Raw genomic sequence first — 17,120 nt, forward strand, 5'->3', positions numbered from 1 at the left:
ATAAAAAGTATTTTCTTTGGCTGGGCACAGTAGCTCATGCCTGTAATCCCAGCACTTTGGGAGGCTGAGGCGGGCGGATCACTTGAGGTCAGGAGTTTGAGACCAGCCTGACCAACATGGTGAAACCCCGTCTCCACTAAAAATACAAAAAAAAAATTAGCCGGGTATGGTGGCAGGCACTCGTAATCCCAGCCACTCGGGGGGGGCTGAGGCATTAGAATCGTTTGAACCCGGGAGGCGGAAGTTGTGGTGAGCTGGAGATCGCGCACTCCAATCTGGGTGACAGAGCAAGAATCCATCTCAAAAAAAAAAATTTTTTTCTTCTAACCTTATAAGAAAGGAGCTGGTTAGAGAAAGCTTTAGCTATTGCACAAGGTGGAATAACTTTAGCCCCACAATCCCATCAAGACTGTGCTGGGCCTGGCTGTCGGTCAGCGACATTGTGAAAGCCTAGCATTTTGTGAGGCCTCAGGGAAATCTGCCATACACCACAAAGGCCGTCGTATGGAAAGAAGCAGTTCTGTGGCATACTGGTTTAAAGACTGTAATTGAAAAACATTCAATCAGAAATGCCCTGAGGCTAGTCTTTTTCCCAGGACAGAATTATTACTACCTAGACCAAAAAAAACAAATAAATGCAATCTTTTCCTCCAGGGTACTGTAGCTACAGGTCAAGCCCCTGTTAGCATGTGAGTTGGGATACTGAAACAGGCCAAATCACTTAGTTTATCTTAAGTATGGTTAAGTATTGCCATATATTTTTGCCTAATTATGATTTTTAAAAACAATCTTTTTTTCTTTCTTTCTTTTTTCTTTTCTGAGACGGAGTCTCACTCTGTCCCCCAGGCTGAAGTACAGTGGCGCAATCTCGGCTCACTGCAACCTCCGCCTCCCGGGTTCACGCCATTCTCCTGCCTCAGCCTCCCGAGTAGCTAGGACTACAGGCGCCCACCACCACTCCTGGCTAATTTTTTGTATTTTCAGTAGAGACGGAGTTTCGCCGTGTTAGCCAGGATGGTCTCGATCTCCAGACCTCATGATCCACCAGCCTCGGTTTCCCAAAGTGCTGGGATTACAGGTGTGAGCCACTGCGCCCTGGCAGAAATAATCTTAACTGAAGTAACCAAGCATAAGCACTGTATTTTGAAAAATAAAAATTGGAGCAAGATGGTAGAGTGAGCATGTCCTGCAGCAATGTACGCAATCCCCAAACCCCTAGAAATGGCAAGAAACGAGAACATTTTCTTTTTCTTTTTTTCTTTTTCTTTTTTTTTTGAGACGAGGTTTCACTCTTGTTGTCCAGACTGGAGTACAATGGCATGATCTCAGCTCACCACAACCTCTGCCTCTCTGGTTCAAGCAATTCTTCTGCCTCAGCCTCCCAAGTAGCTGGGATTATGGGCATGTGCCACCATGACTGGCTAATTTTGTATTTTTAGTAGAGACGGGGTTTCTCCATGTTGGTCAGGCTGGTCTCGAACTCCCAACCTCAGGTGATCTGCCCGCCTCAGTCCCTCAAAGTGCTGGGATTACAGGTGTGAGCCACCACTCCTGGCCAGGAGAATATTTCTTTATCTCTTCTGAAGACATAGCTACAGCTGTACTTCCTCCAAAGTACCTCAGATGATAATTTAAGTATCTAGTTTACTACTGCATGCTTTGGACTGTCACCTCCTGCCACCAGCCAGAAGGCCATCATGATTCAGGCCCAGTCAATGCAGGCTGGCACCCCTGCATTCATACTTTTTAAAGCCTGTGTCCTTGGACCACTCCCGATACTAAAAAATTGTACTAGGCAAGGGATTTGTTATAATAATTTTAGAAAGGCTAGAGAAACAAAGAGAGATGGTATTGCCTAAAGACCAGGAATTGGTGACTGTCCCTGGGCCACAGCCTATGAGCCTGCACTTACTGCGTGTCTTGCTAGCTGCTCCACCATTGCCACTGAACAGGAGCCACTGTCACCGCCGTTGCCAAGGGCACCCACTGAAACACAAGAGCTCCTCTCTTCTTCCCCACTTCAATCTTTTCATGGTTGTCTCCCATGATAACAAGCTAACTGGTACCCATCTGACAAAGGAATGTAGGATGTATCATTTTAGTCATCAAGCTCCAGGAATACAAAAGGGATTATGGAGAGGTGAATGGATGGCTAAGTACTAATCGACATGATCTGGCATAGGTCACAATGTCAAAAAAAAAAAGAAGTGACACCCAAGGAAACAAAGCTAATAGAAAAAAGGGGGAAGCTTAAGAATAACTATAATTATTATATTCAAAAAGGTGTGATAGGAATAACATACATTAAAATAATTAATGTCTAGTCTGCCCACAGTAGGAGGCGAAAATAAATTTCTGACTTTTTGTCACTAAATTCGTGGTGCTTTGCTATGGCAACCTTAGGAAACCAGTACAAGGATCTAGGGCCAGTGAAGAGTTCTTATATATGACAACAAAAGCACGATCCACTAAAGAAAAAAATGAAAGATGAAATTTCAACAAAACTAAAACTTTTGCTCTGTGAAACATCCTGTTAAGAGGAGGAAAAGGCAATCTATGAATTAGAGGAAAGTATTTGCAAACCATATTTGAGACAAGAGATCTGGATCTAGATTGTATAAAGAAATCTCAAAACTAAATGGTAAAAAAAATTCAATTAGAAAATGGACAAAGGACATGAACAATTATTTCACTGAGTAGGAAACACAAATGACAAACAAGCACATGCAAAGATGTTTAGCATTATTAACCATTATGGAAGTGCAAATTAAAATCACCGTGAGATATCACTACATGCCTACTAGAATGGCTAAAATTAAAAATAGGAATACTATAATGGTAGATACGTGTGGATACATACAATCGTCAAAACCCATAGAATGTACAACACTAGGCCAGGCACGGTGGCTCATGCCTGTAATCACAGCACTTTGGGAGGCTGAGGCAGGCAGATCACTTGAGGTCAGGAGTTGGAGACCAGCCTGGCCAAAATGGTGAAACCCTATCTCTACTAAAAATACAAAATTAGCTGGGTGTGGTGGCATGCGCCTGTAATCCCAGCTACCTGGGAGGCTGAGGCAGGAGAATCACTTGAACCCAGGAGGTGACGATTTTGGTGAGCCAAGATCGCGCCATTGCACTCAGCCTGGGCAAAAAAGAGAGAAACTCCGTCTCATTAAAAAAAAAAAAAAAGAGAGAGAGAGAAATTGTAAAACACTAAGTTAATCCTAATACAAACTAGGGACTTTAGATGATTAAAAAGAACAAAAAGATGTGGAGAATAGAGAACACAAACTTTTTTTGAACTAAAAATAGTGAGACTGGCCAGGCACAGTGGTGCACGCCTGTAACCCCAGCACTTTGGGAGGCAGAGGCAGGTGGATCGGTTGAGGTCAAGAGTTTGAGACCAGCCTGGGCAACATGGTGGAACTCCACCTCTATTAAGAATACAAAAAAAATTAGCCACGGGTGGTAGCACTCACCTGTAGTCTCAGCTACTCAGGACGCTGAGATGTGAGGATCGCTTGAGCCTGGGAGTCAGGGGTTGCAGTGAGCCGAGATAGTGCCACTTCCAGCCTGGGCAACTGAACGAGACTCTGCCTAAAAAAAAAAAAAAAAAAAGGGTGAAAATACTAAATTTGGGAAAGAATGCATAAAAATAGATTACTCATATTTTGCTGATGGGAATGGAAAATAATGCAGCCACTCTGAAAAATAGTTTGGCAGTTTATTTGAAGATTAAATAGCAGTAACACTCCTGGGCATTTATCCCAAAGAACTAAAAATTATATCCATATGGCCGGGCTCGGTGGCACACGCCTGTAATCCCAGCACTTTGGGAGGCCGAGACGGGCAAATCACCTGAGGCCAGGAGTTCGAGACCAGCCTGGCCAACATGGTGAAACTCTGTCTCTACTAAAAATATAAAAACGACTCGGGTGTGGTGGTGCATGCCTGTAATCCCAGCTACTTGAGTCTGAGGCAGGAGAATTGCTTGAACCCGGGAGGCAGAGGTTGCAGTGAGCCGAGATCACGCCACTGCACTCCAGCCTGGGCGACAGAGTGAGACTCCATCTAAAAAAAAACAAAAAAAAAACCACAAAAAACTACGTCCATACAAAAATCTGTACATAAAAATCTGAACATCCCTGTACATAAATGTCTCTGCTCATTTGTAAGTAAATATTTATGATAAATTTCTAGAAGTGGCATTGCAGGGTAAAGAGATATGCACATCTTAAATTGATACTGAATCTCAAGAATCCACTGTTGATTTATATTTCTCCCAGTGTAGGATGAGAGTACACATTTCTCTATATCCTCACCAATACCCGATTCTGTCAAACTTAAATATATGGTATTCTAATAGATGTGTTAAAAGTGCCTCATTTTTATTTGTATTTCTTCTATTATATGTGATTAAATGCATCACATATTTATTGATTATTTGTATTTTTTTCCTGGAATTCTGTGTTTCTATCCTTGTCCATTTTCCTTATTGAATTATTCTTATTAATTTTGAAAATCTTTTTATTAACACATAATGTACATATTTTTGGGATACATGTAATAATTTGGCATATTCATATAATGTGTAAAGATCTAAAAAAGTCAGGTACGGTGGCTAACGCTTGTCATCCCAGCACTTTGGGAGGCCGAGGTGGGTGGATCACCTGAGATCAGGAGTTCCAGACCAGTCTGACCAACATGGTGAAACCCCATTCCTGCTAAAAATACCGGCATGGCGGTGGGCACCTGTAATCCCAGCTACTCGGGAGGGTGAGACAGGAGAATCACTGGAACCCAGGAGGCGGAGGTTGCAGTGAGCCAAAATTACACCACTGCACTTTAGCCTGGGCAACAGAATGAGACTCTGTCTGGGAAAAAATAAAAAAGTAATTAGGATATTCATCACCTGCAATATTTATCTTGTTTAATGCTAGGAACATTTGAATTGTTCTCTTCTAGCTATTTTGACAGGTACAATAGATGATCTTGAACTATGGTCACCCTACTGATCTACAAAACACTAGGTCTTATTCTTCTACCTAACTATATTTGTACCCATTTCAACCTCTCATTGAATTATTCTTATTAATTTTTAAAAGATCATTGTATACCAAGGAAATTAATTCTTTGTGATTTGTTTTGAAAATGTTTCTGTCTGTTCACTTTTAAAAATGTTTCATATAAAATTTTTGGCTTGCTATGCAGCCTAACTTATTAACATTTTACTTTTGTCTTCTGGATCTCATGTTTTGTCTGAAAAGACTCCTCCCATTGCAAGGGTTTGGTTTGTTTTTTTTTTCAACTTTTATTTTAGATTTGGGGCGGGGTACATGTGCAGGTTTGTTACAAGGGTATATTGCATGATGCTGAAGTTTGGATACGATTGGACCCATCACTCAAGTACTGAGCATAGCACCCAACAGGTAGTTTTTCAGTCCTTGTCCCCCTCCCTTCTCTTGTAGTCCCCAGTGTCTATTGTTCCCATTTTATGTCCATGTGTACTCACTTGGTTCCCACTTATAAGTGAGAACATGTGGTATTTGCTTTTCTGTTTCTGCGTTAGTTTACTTAAGATAATGGTCCTAGCTGCATCCATGTTGCTGCAAAGGCCATGATTTCATTCTTTTTTCTGACTGCGTACTATTCCATGGTGTATATGTACCACATTTTCTTTATCCACTCCTCTGTTGATTAACACCTTGGTTGTTTCCATGTATTTGCTATTGTGAATAGTGCTGTGATGAACCTACAGGTGCATGTGTCTTTTTGATAGAACAATTTATTTTCCTTTGGATGTATATCTAGTAATGGGATTGTTGGTTTGAATGATACTTTTAGTTCTTTGAGAAATCTCCTGCTTTCCACAGTAGCTAAATGAATTTACATTCCCCCCAACAGTGCATAAGCAATCCCTTTTCTCTGCAGCACTGCCAACATCTGTTATTTTTAGTAATAGCCATTTTGAATGGTGTGTGATGATGTTTCATTGTGGTTTTGACTTGCTTGTCTCTGATGATTAGTGATGATAAGCATTTTTTCATATGATCGTTTGTCACTTGGATGTCTTCTTTTGAGAATTGTCCAAAAAGTAAGCAAAGGACATAAATGGGGTTATTTGTTTTTTTGCTTGTTTATTTAAGTTCCTTATAGATTCTGAATATTAGACCTTAGTCAGATACATAGTTTGTGCATGTTGTCTTCCATTCTGTAGGTTGTCTGCTTACTCTGTTGATAGTTTCTTTTGCTGTGCAGTCAAGGTTACTTTTTAAAATATGTTTTCTTTTTCAGCAGTAAAGCTCAAACAAAAGTTTTCTTCTAGAATGTCCATGATTTCTTTTTCTTTTAATTATCTTACTTGACCAAGCTTTAATTATTTTCTTTGACAGAAAAAATAGAATTAATCAAAGGCTGTTTATTCAAAACTTGCTGTTACAAGGTAGTCAGCTACCATCACAGCAGAGGTTGGAAGGGATTTGAAAGAAGAGTAAGTTTTTTTTGTTTTATTGTTTGTTTGTTTGTTTGTTTGTTTTGAGATAGAATCTCACTCTGTTGCCCAGGCTGGAGTGCAGTGGCACGATCTCAGCTTACTACAAGCTCCGCCTCCCAGGTTGAAGCGATTCTCCTGCCTCAGCCTCCCGAGTAGCTGGGACTACAGGCGCCCACCACCACTCCCAGCTAACTTTTGTATTTTTAGTAGAGACGGGGTTTCACCATGTTTGCCAGGCTGGTCTCAAACTCCTGACCTCAGGTGATCCACCTGCCTTGGCCTCCCAAAGTGCTGGGATTACAGGCATGAGCCACTGTGCCCAATCTATAAGAGTAAGTTTTACAGACTACAAGGAGGAAGACTTAAGCCAATCTTTGGTGAGTGTTCTTTTAGGGTGAGATATTCTAGTTCCAATAGGGTAAAAGATACTTGGAATGAGGGAGTCTTTCTGGTTGCCTTTAAAGTGTATATAGTAGTCTTTGATTGCTTCACAATCTATTGGTACATAAGTGAGGGGCTTTCCAGGCTGCATGATGACTGAAAGACAATCTGCTTCTCAGCTTTGGAGTCTTGCATAAGCAATTCCTTGTTCAAGAGGAAACTGAAGGGAAATCTAGCATTATTTGATTAGTTAGTTAGTGGACCCAACACCCTCCTTTTTAATGCATATTTAGCTTTTTGGTTATATTTTTTAAATGACCCTTTTATATACCCATTTTTCAAATGCATTGGGATCTCTTTCAGGATTCTCTACTCTGTTCATCATATGTGTTAATCCCTCACCAAGAATATGTATGTTCTTGGCAAATGAAAGGAGCATCATGCAAAGCTATCAGATAATTTGGGATAGCTTTACGAAACTATCTGAACGTTTATCCACTAACAAAGCTTGATACTAGAGTAAATATGTAATTAGGGGGTTCTGTTTTGTAAGACTTTCCACTCTCATACTGACATAGAGCTTGGCACACAGGAGGACCCCATATATGTCGGCTGAACACAGTCAGTCAGTCCTCACTTAATGTCATCAATAGGTTCTTGGAAATTTGGACTTCAAGCAAAACTATGTAAGCAGGTCCTCAAATAATGTTACTTAGTTACAACACTGATGAGAAATTTCAAAATTGATTTCATTATACATGATTTCACTTAAAATTGCAGTTTCCAAGAACCTGCTGATAACATTGAGGACTTACTGTACAGAAATACTAGTGTGGTAATGGGAACTCTGAACTAGGAGTTGGAAGACCTGGCTTCTAGCCCCTGCTCTGTTGCAGGCTGCTGGGGCAACCATGATACACATTAACAGACTTGTAGCTGTCAGAAATCATGTAGAAATACCTCCCCATTAGGGACCATAATTCCTACTCCTCCTTGATAATTCCCACCCCTCCTTGAAGTGAGGAGTGGTCACATGACTAAGTTTTCACTAATGGAATGTGAGAGAAGGTGATGTGTGCCACTTCCAGGTTGAGTCTTAAAATACTGCACATGTAATCCTCAGTCTCTTTCCCCTACCTGTGAACACAGATATGCACGTAACTCAGTTTGGACCATACAGATAAAGACATTGTTCTAGGACATGATGGAAAACCCAGATGGAAGAAGTTTGCAAATCCTGAATAACTGTGTGGAGCAAGCAGCTTCCTATCTGCCCTGGACTGTGACATGAGACAGAAGTAAACTTATTATTTAAGTCATTATATGGCTGAGTCTCTGGTGTAGCACCTTACTAACATACATGCCATGTGGCATTCCACCATGATTTCTGGGTTCAAAGAGTTTGGGAAATGATGTGGTTATCATAAGTATGCAGACTTTCTTCCTGTAGAATTTCTTTGAGCCTGGGTAATTTTTTTTTTTCCTATAGAACAACTTGAGGGAGAAAACTGCTGATCTCTTGCATTATCTTGCTTGGTCTGAAAAACACTCTGGAAATGCTGATTTGGATGATTTCTACTTCCTTTAAATATTGCATAATGCACAGCTAGTGTTTAGCTTGTTTCAGAACACCACCAAATAGTACAGAATCAAAGCTGCCTTTAGTCCCACCATTCCATCCAAAGCATGGTACCTGAGCCCCTTTGGGGGACAATAGCAAAATTATAACACTATAGAGGACATGAACAATTTTTCCAAAAGTTTTTGGAGACTTTAATCTCATTATTCCGTGTTCTTTCTCATGTAAACAAGTGGAAAGATGACCAAAGCTTTACCCACAGAAGAGTCATTCTTTTTTTTTCTCATTTTCAAAGAGTTTTAAGAATGTACCACAACAATTCATTTCGCAACTATTTCCTGAGCAGCTACAGTGAACAAGGGCCTGAAGAAGAAGACACAATATCCACTGGACTGGAATGGAAAGACAGAGTAGACAGAGTAGATATGGTCCATAGCACCTGAGGACAACACCCCAGAAACATCCAGCAATGACTGGTATTGGAATGGCTCCTCTGGTCACCCACTTGCCATCTAAGATTTGCAGAGGGTTCATCCTATGAAGCCTGGGAGGTTTGGGCACTTCACACTCTGCCAGCATCATCCAGTATGGACATTTTCATAGATCCAGAAAAGGGCTGAGGTCCAAAAGGTTGAGAATGCTTTGGGCTGTGTTTCCATAGTGAGTGGCTGGCTATTCAGTGGTCAAATGTGTTTGACAGGATCCAAGTGATGTGCTTCCTGAGGCAAGTGGCTAGAACCCAGGAGACTCCTCTGTTCAGCTACAGCATGAAACATCTGAAATTCTTACATATTCTCACACAGAAATAGATTATCATAGAGAAATGGATATATTGTGATAGGATAATCAGAGATGCTGTCGTAGCCCATTTGAGCTGCTATAAGAAAATACTATAAACTGGGTGGTTTATAAACAACAGAAACTGGCCAGGCACAGTGGCTCACGCTGGTAATCCCAGCACTTTGGGAGGCCAAGGTGGGCAGACCACTTGAGATCAGGAGTTCAAGACCAGCCTGGCCAACATGGTAAAACCTTGTCTTTACTAAAAATACAAAAATTAGCCAGGCGTGGTAGCATGCACCTGTAATCCCAGCTAACTGGGAGGCTGAGGCACGAGAATCACTTGAACCCGGGAGGCAGAGGTTGCAGTGAGCCGAGATTGCACCACTGCACTCCAGCCTGGGTGATAAAGTGAGACTCAGTCTCAGAAAAAGAAAAACAAACAGGCCGGGCGCGGTGGCTCAAGCCTGTAATCCCAGCACTTTGGGAGGCCGAGACGGGCAGATCACAAGGTCAGGAGATCGAGACCATCCTGGCTAACACGGCGAAACCCCGTCTCTACTAAAAACACAAAAAATTAGCCGGGCGGGCGGGCGGCGCCTGTGGTCCCAGCTACTCGGGAGACTGAGGCAGGAGAATGGCGGGAACCCGGGAGGCGGAGCTTGCAGTGAGCTGAGATCAGCCTGGGCGACAGAGCGAGACTCCGTCTCAAAAACAAACAAACAAACAAACAAACAAACAAACAAAAACCCCAGAAACTTATTGCTTACAGTTCTGGAGGCTGGGAAGTCCAAGATCAAGACACCAGGAGATTTGGCATCTAGCAAGGGCCTTTTTTCTGGTCCATAGGTGGTGCCTTCTCACTGTGTCCTTACACAGTGGAAGGGGCAAGGGAGTCTCTCTCTCAGGCCCCCTTTATAAGGATAATAATCCCATTCATGAAATCTCTGCCCTCATGACCCGATCACCTCCCTATGTCCCCACCTTCTAACACCATCATCACCCGGGGGGTTAGGATTTCAACAAGTGAATTTGGGGGGAACATAAACAATCAGACCATAGCAGAGGCCAAAACAGAGAAGTCTGCTGGAAAACTTTTTAATGCATTGTAATGCATTCAGTGTGTTAAGTTAGTCTCACACACACACACACACACAAGACTGAATGCATAGATGTGTATTATAAAAAGTGTGAAAACATACCACCGCGGATTGTGTAGGACCATATGTGTGTGTGTGTGTGTGTGTGTGTGTGTTTACTTGGTAGACATGTCCATTGTTGTTAGTGCAGTGAAGGGCTCTGTGTGCTTTTAAAAATTCCAGTCTGTTACATTCACAAGCCTGGGTTGGATCTAAAGCAGTTTCCCCCTTTGGGAAAGGCATCCTCGTGACCTTACAATGGTTGCTGAATACAGTTGGAGGCAGTCATGGTTGGTGATGTCCGCAGCCCACTCCCCACCGTGTTGGTCTGAAGAACTTCTGCACACCATTCCCACAAGCAGGTCTCCTCTGCTCTGCTCTTCTCCACCTCCCTTTTCAGCTAAAGTCTCCTGTGCTTCACACCTTGCTGGTCTCAACCCTCCTCCATCTCTACATATGTTTAAGAAGCAGGAATCAAAAGGTGAAGGAAGGAGGAACTCATCTTCAATAGACAAATGAAAATAAGGATGGGAGAAGGAGAAAGTTGGGAAGGCGCTTAAGATATCCAGAAATGGGCCAGGCGCGGTGGCTCAAGCCTGTAATCCCAGCACTTTGGGAGGCCGAGACGGGCGGATCACGAGGTCAGGAGATCGAGACCATCCTGGTTAACACGGTGAAACCCCGTCTCTACTAAAAAATACAAAAAACTAGCCGGCCGAGGTGGCGGACGCCTGTAGTCCCAGCTACTTGGGAGGCGGAGGCAGGAGAATGGCGTGAACCCGGGAGGCGGAGCTTGCAGTGAGCTGAGATCCGGCCACTGCACTCCAGCCTGGGTGACAGCGCGAGACTCCGTCTCAAAAAAAAAAAAAAAAAAAAAAAAAGATACCCAGAAATGTAAACTGTGTTAGGAGAAGCATGGGACTCCTGAGGTTGCTCCCTACTATCTTGCAGACTTGCTGCAGGAACAAATGAGGCAGGATCTGTCAAGCAACAGGGTCAGCCCTTAAGCTTAGTGCCTTTCTGAACCCTGTGACCCAGCAGTCCCCATCAACTCGTCCCACCTGCCATGCACAGCTCCTCTGTGCCCCTGTACCTGAGCTCATGCTATTCCCTCTGCCAGGGTGCCCTTCTCCTTCTCCACCGGGAGAAGACACTTGCCTGTAAGACCCAGTTCCAGTGTCACCCCTTTCTGACTGTATCAGGAAGAGTCAGTGACGGTGTTTTGTGCTCCCAGAGAATTTGCCACATTGTGTTGTGATTCTGTTTCCACATCTGCCTCCCCCACTGGACTGAATGCTTCACTCACCTTCATACCTCCCTGGTCTCTACCTGGTGCCAGACCCATCCTCAGGGCAGGGGAGTGCTCAGGAAATAGGTGTTGAATAAAGGGAGTGCATACATACATACATACATACATATGTACATACATATGTAAATGTTCTGATGGTCAAATGGAACAATGTGGGCTGAAGGATAATGCAGGTAGAAGAACCTAAGATTACACATTATTGATTTGGGAGGAACTTTGTTTTATTGCACAAACAATCTACAGCTTCAAAACAAGAAAGGCACTGTGTAGTTAGGAAGGACAGTGGGAGAGGGTGGCCCCACAAAACAGCGTCAAGTTTTAAGAATTTGAAAGAGGAACACTCTGCAGGACACTGTTCCAAGGGCCCCTCCCTAAGAGTCTGTCGCTTAGGCTCTGCCCCTTTTTGGCCACTTTGTCAAAGGGCTTCTTTATGAACCAAGTGAAACACGTTATTTTTGTTTTCTTGAATTCTAAAGTGATCGTCTTAAGTTTCCTGGGACAGACTCCTATGGGGTGTTCGTGACCCACTCCATTCCAGAAACAAGACCAGGAGACTAAAGGCTCCGCCAGATCCCGCATGTAGTGAAAAAGTGAAATCAAATCACCCCTAACAATTCCAAAACTAACTGAATCCTAACGGAGCTCTAAGTAACTCCAAAGCTAAGTGTGCTGGATAGTTAAGCCATGGTCCTCAGCTTTTACACCCCCTACCCCCCACCCCTGCCCCTGCTCTGTGGTGCAGGGTCACGATGGGCTCCTTCTTGTGCTCCTGGGCTCCTGTCAGCATTCTTTTAGCAATGGGTCTCCAGCCTGAGAATGACAGTTGGTGTCAGTAGCAGCAGTTGGTTCCAGCTTGCCTTTTCCCAACACTTCCATAACCAGCCTGATGATGCCCATTCAGAGACACCAGCATGGGCTGGGCACGTTCCCGTCCGAGTTCTGCATCCAGCTCCCAGACCCGGGCTCTGAGCAGTGTCTCCTCCTCAGAGAACAACCCCCAGCCCTGGGCCATCTTCAGACTTCTGAGTTTTGATCATTTCAACTTCTTCTTGTTCCCTTAGCTCTTGAGGTGGTAGCTGCTTCTTGCAGTTGAAATCTTCATGACATCTCAACATCATCCTTTTCTTTTTTCTTTTTTCTCTTTTTCTTTTTTTTTTCTTTTGCCTTTTTAGTTTTCCAATAGTTGGGTAACAATTCCTTACATTAAATTTCTGTTAAAATAATTGGTGTGGAGTCCATTTCAGTGATTGGACCCTGACATTGGACCCTGACTGACAGCAATGTTAAACCTAAGAAATTCTGAAAATAAATACACCTTAAAACTACATAAGTAAAAATTAAAATCAGAAAAGTTAATTTGCAACTTAAAAAAAAAAAAAAAAGGAAACCTGACAAGTTAAGTCTGAAAATAAATAAAAAACTAAATAGGTGCAAACCTCTGACGAAAATTTCTGAAAATCGGCAGGCCCCGGTGGCTCACACCTGTAATCACAGCACTTTGGGAAGCCGAGGCGGGCGGATTACCTGAGGTCAGTAGTTCGAGACCAGCCTGGTCAACATGGTGAAACCCTGACTCTACTAAAAATACAAAAATCAGCCGGGCGTGGTGGCACATGCCTGTAATCCCAGCTTCTCGGGAGGCTGAGGCAGGAGAATTGCGTGAACATGTGAGGAGGAGGTTGCAGTGAACCAAGATCATGCCACTACACTCCAGCCTGGGCGACAGGTAGAGACTGTCTCAAAAAAAATAAACAAACAACTGGAAAACTAATTTTTAAACTAACAAATCTAAACGTAAATCTCTCAGCAGTTACCTTAGAACTACCCCCTTTGAATTAACCTGTCAGGTGCTAAGTGGCTCCCGCACCCGGTCCACTGCGAGGCTGGGCCCCGGCGCTGGAGGGTAGGAGCAGCCCCGAGCCAGCTCCGGAGCTCCGGCTCCTCCTAGGCTCGGCCGAGCCCCAGGGGGCGTGGCCTCCGCGAGCGTCTGCCTCCGCCCGCCGCGCTCGCGCAGGCGCACTGGGGGTCCCGGTCCCGCGAGGTCCTTCGCTGGCAGGTGGGCGGGGGAAGAGTGGGCTCTGCAGGCCGGAGCTAGACGAGCATCCAGCGCACCCCTCGGACTCCCGGGAGGTGGCCCTGGGCGTCCCCTTTCTGCCACCGCCGCGGCGCCGGCTGCTTTCTGCGTAGCTGGGCAGGCCCCGGGCCCCCACACCGCCTCTCCCGGGAATGCGGGCGCTCTGGAGCCGAGGAGCGGGGGCGTCCGCAAGGAGGTCAGCTCTCCGGGGCGGAGTTCCTCGGGCGCAGCGCCCTCGCCTGGAAACCAGCCGTCGCCCCCGCAGGAGCCAGCCGGCCCGTGGACGCCCCAGAGCGCTCCTTTTCGGTGCTGCCGGTAGTCCTGCAGTTCCGCGAGGAAGGTCAGAGACGCGGTGGCCCACAGAGGCGCTTAGTCTTTCCTCGCTCACACTCACGTTTCCTCCTCATCGCGTTCTTCTTTTTCTCCCTGCGTTCTTTCTCCCCTCTCCAGGAAAGCGGATTTGGAGGAACAGGTTTCGTGACTGTCATCAGACTGGAAAAGGCCCCGCGAGCTGGAAGGGAGGGGACGGGGGCACCCTCAGAGTTACTGCTGGAGGCTGTGGCCAGGCCGGGCAAGGTGGTGACTCCCGCTGGCAGGCTGCAGCCCCCCCCAACCCTCCCACCTGCGCCACGGGGCTCCAGGCGGGAACCCCAGTTATGACCGGACACCAGCGCACCGCCAAGGAGACAGCCACGTGGGGACACGCCGGGCTAGCAGGGTCAGAGCCACTTTGAGGACTTGTGACCTCGGCTCCCTGGCTTAGCCAGGTCCTTCTGGGGGAGAATCCTGAGGAGGGGGAGAGGGGTTGGGGGAGAGGGACAGGAGGCAGGAGGAGATGATGAGTAGGAAGGAGGAAGAAGATGAAAGAAACAAGAAAGAAATTACATTCAGAGCGCTGCTCACCTTTTACATGTCTTCTGCACCCTCATAACCTTCAAAGGTGTCCATGGAGCCAAACTCCCTGCGGGAGCAGCCTTGGGGAGAGAAAGGGAAGGATGGGGCCTCTGTGGGGTGGGAGCACAGCCCCTCTGCCCGTGGCAGGGTGTAGCAGGCAGTGCCTGTTGCAGGCACGGTCCTCTCTAACTCCTGCTCTCCCAGGGCCTGTACGTCCCTGGTCTGTGAAGGGGATCTGTGATTTTCAGGCTTATTCCAGCGCTGAAATGCCATAATTCACTGAGAAGAAGCGTCCACTTGCTGTTCATGGCCCTACGTCCTTGTTCCTCCAAGAAAACAGTCGTCTTTATTGCTTGCCAGTCTTCTAACCATGCCTCCTTCCTTTCTTCCTCCCCTGTCTCTTTCTCACCCTCTTCTTGCTTCACTTTCCCGTAATTAATGTCAATTTCCCATCTCCCTGGCAGCCTTTGCCAAGTGTCACTGCTCCGCTTAAGGGAAAATCAGAGGAACAAGCAAGTGCATCCATCCTGCCTCTCTCCCCAGTGAACTGATAAACCCATCAGTCTTGTCCGTGGTGCACCTGTTACATCCCCGGGCGATGTTGGAGACTGTGGGGAACAGCGGCCACTGCCAAATACTCAGCGACTGCCCTGTGCCTGGTGGGATGGTAGGCGTTTGTCAGACTTTAAGCCTCACAAGCCTGTAAGGGTCTCAGCCCCCTTTACAGTTGGGGAAACAGACAGCAATGGTCACTTGACCAAGTCTTCTTGGCCTGTGGCAGGGCAGCTGGCATCTCCAGCACCCCTGCTCTTTACCCTCGCTCTGAGTGAGATGCAGTTTCTGCACTACACGGCTCACAGGCCAGGGTAGGGAGCCGAGCATCTGCATAAAGGTGCCAGCACAGGGCAGCCCCAGACTGAGGCTCAACTGAGTCATCCACGCTGCGGGAATCGTGCAGGAGAGTGTCTGCTCAGGCGAGAATTCAGGGAGATTTGGGCAGGCCTTGAGGGGCGGGCAGAACTGGAGAGGGAGGGCATTCTGGGCAGAGGCATGGCCGGAGGGTGATAGGCGGCAGTGGAAGAAGCTGCAGTTATCTGGGTGAGCAGGCGGTGAACAAGTGATATCTCCCGGCCTGCTGCCCCAGGCCCCCCTAGAAGCCGCGTTCTGGGCCCCCAGCCCTCCCCAGAGTAGATCAGTGGGGGCTGTGTGAGCAACACGGGGGGCAATTGGGCAGCGCCTCCCTGGAGGTCCCTCTGAAATCCCGCCGGACGCTGGCAGGCTCCAAGGGGGCTGGACACCATCCTCTCAGGTTGAAGCAAGTCCTGGCTGAGTTCCTAGTCCAGGAACTCAGGAGGGGCAAGGGGTGGAGGGCAGAGGAGAAACTGCGTCAGCGATGTGCCCCCCGCCTTCATCCTCCAGACAGGACTTGGCAGCGTCTGCGGGACCCCAATAGATTCCTCTTTAGGGAAGTCATCCAGCCCTGGGGTCCCCTTATGCCAAGAGCAAACAGTGAGGACAGAAGAATGACCATCTATCTTGTTGAAAGCTCTGTGAGGGAGGAACGGAAGGAGCTGTGTCCTTGACCATCCCCTGAGTGTCCATGGCCTCTGTGCCCCGGATGATGCTGGGGCTGCCAGGGACCACAGAGCCACCCACTGGGAGGCGGGGGGGTTGGCCTGGCTCAGGGGCCTTGGTCAGCCATGGACACCCACAGCATGTGATGGGAAGGGCTGGGAGGTAACACAGGAACTGAAAAACCTGAGAAGTTCCAGCCACTCTGTAGGGTAAGTTGCTCCTGGGGTAAAATGATTATCTGGTTCCAGCCCCTCTGCAGGGTAAGTGGCACCTGGGGTAAAATAACTGCCTGGAGCGGGCAGCTGCTTTCTCTGCTCTCCCCAAGGCCCTACGGGAAGGTGGCACAGGGCTGGACCCAGAGGAGCTCTCACATGCTGAACTGGACTGTTTCAGGGGTCATCTAGTCCATTCTCTGCCTCCAGGTGAGGATTTGCCTGAGCCTGAAGGATCCTCCCAGCACTGTCAAGCCCCAGATTCCACCTCCCTGTGGGTGGACTGTCAGCGCAGGCCCTGACAACACAGAGAAAGACACAGGACCCAGCTGGGCCAGTAGCTCCTGCAGTAGCTCCTGGTGCCACAGGTGAGGGTGGGGATGCCTGGAGCACCATGGGGGTCCTTGTTTAGTCTACAGCAGGGCCTTGAAATAGGTTATAAGTGTTACATCTTGACACAGTGTACACATGCTGACACACATATTAAAACAAATTTTACACAACAGTATTATCCTGAGTATGAGTGATGCCTTTTAGTGAGTTTATATTCTATTCACTTTTTAAAATGCTGGTCTACATCCACTGAATTGATTTTATGACCTACTAATAATATGTTATAACCCACAATTAGAAAGGCATCGTTCTAGGGCAGGACAGAGGAAGATAGAAAAGAAAGAGAAG

General features: G+C 46.4%; 1 protein-coding gene across 1 annotated transcript; it reads left to right on the forward strand.

The window, feature by feature from the left end:
- The first annotated feature begins 4,741 nt into the window (after positions 1 to 4,741).
- Positions 4,742 to 16,947, forward strand: LOC105470990 (uncharacterized). Its single transcript, XM_071089651.1, has 4 exons — positions 4,742 to 4,747; positions 13,780 to 14,098; positions 14,209 to 14,476; positions 15,117 to 16,947. Exons 1-4 carry the CDS (start codon positions 4,742 to 4,744, stop codon positions 15,196 to 15,198), a joined length of 675 nt encoding a protein of 224 aa, XP_070945752.1. The 3' UTR covers positions 15,199 to 16,947.
- Positions 16,948 to 17,120: the final 173 nt, after the last annotated feature.

Source organism: Macaca nemestrina, chromosome 2 (genome assembly GCF_043159975.1).
Source record: "Macaca nemestrina isolate mMacNem1 chromosome 2, mMacNem.hap1, whole genome shotgun sequence".
In the NCBI taxonomy this organism is placed as follows: Eukaryota; Metazoa; Chordata; class Mammalia; order Primates; family Cercopithecidae; genus Macaca; species Macaca nemestrina.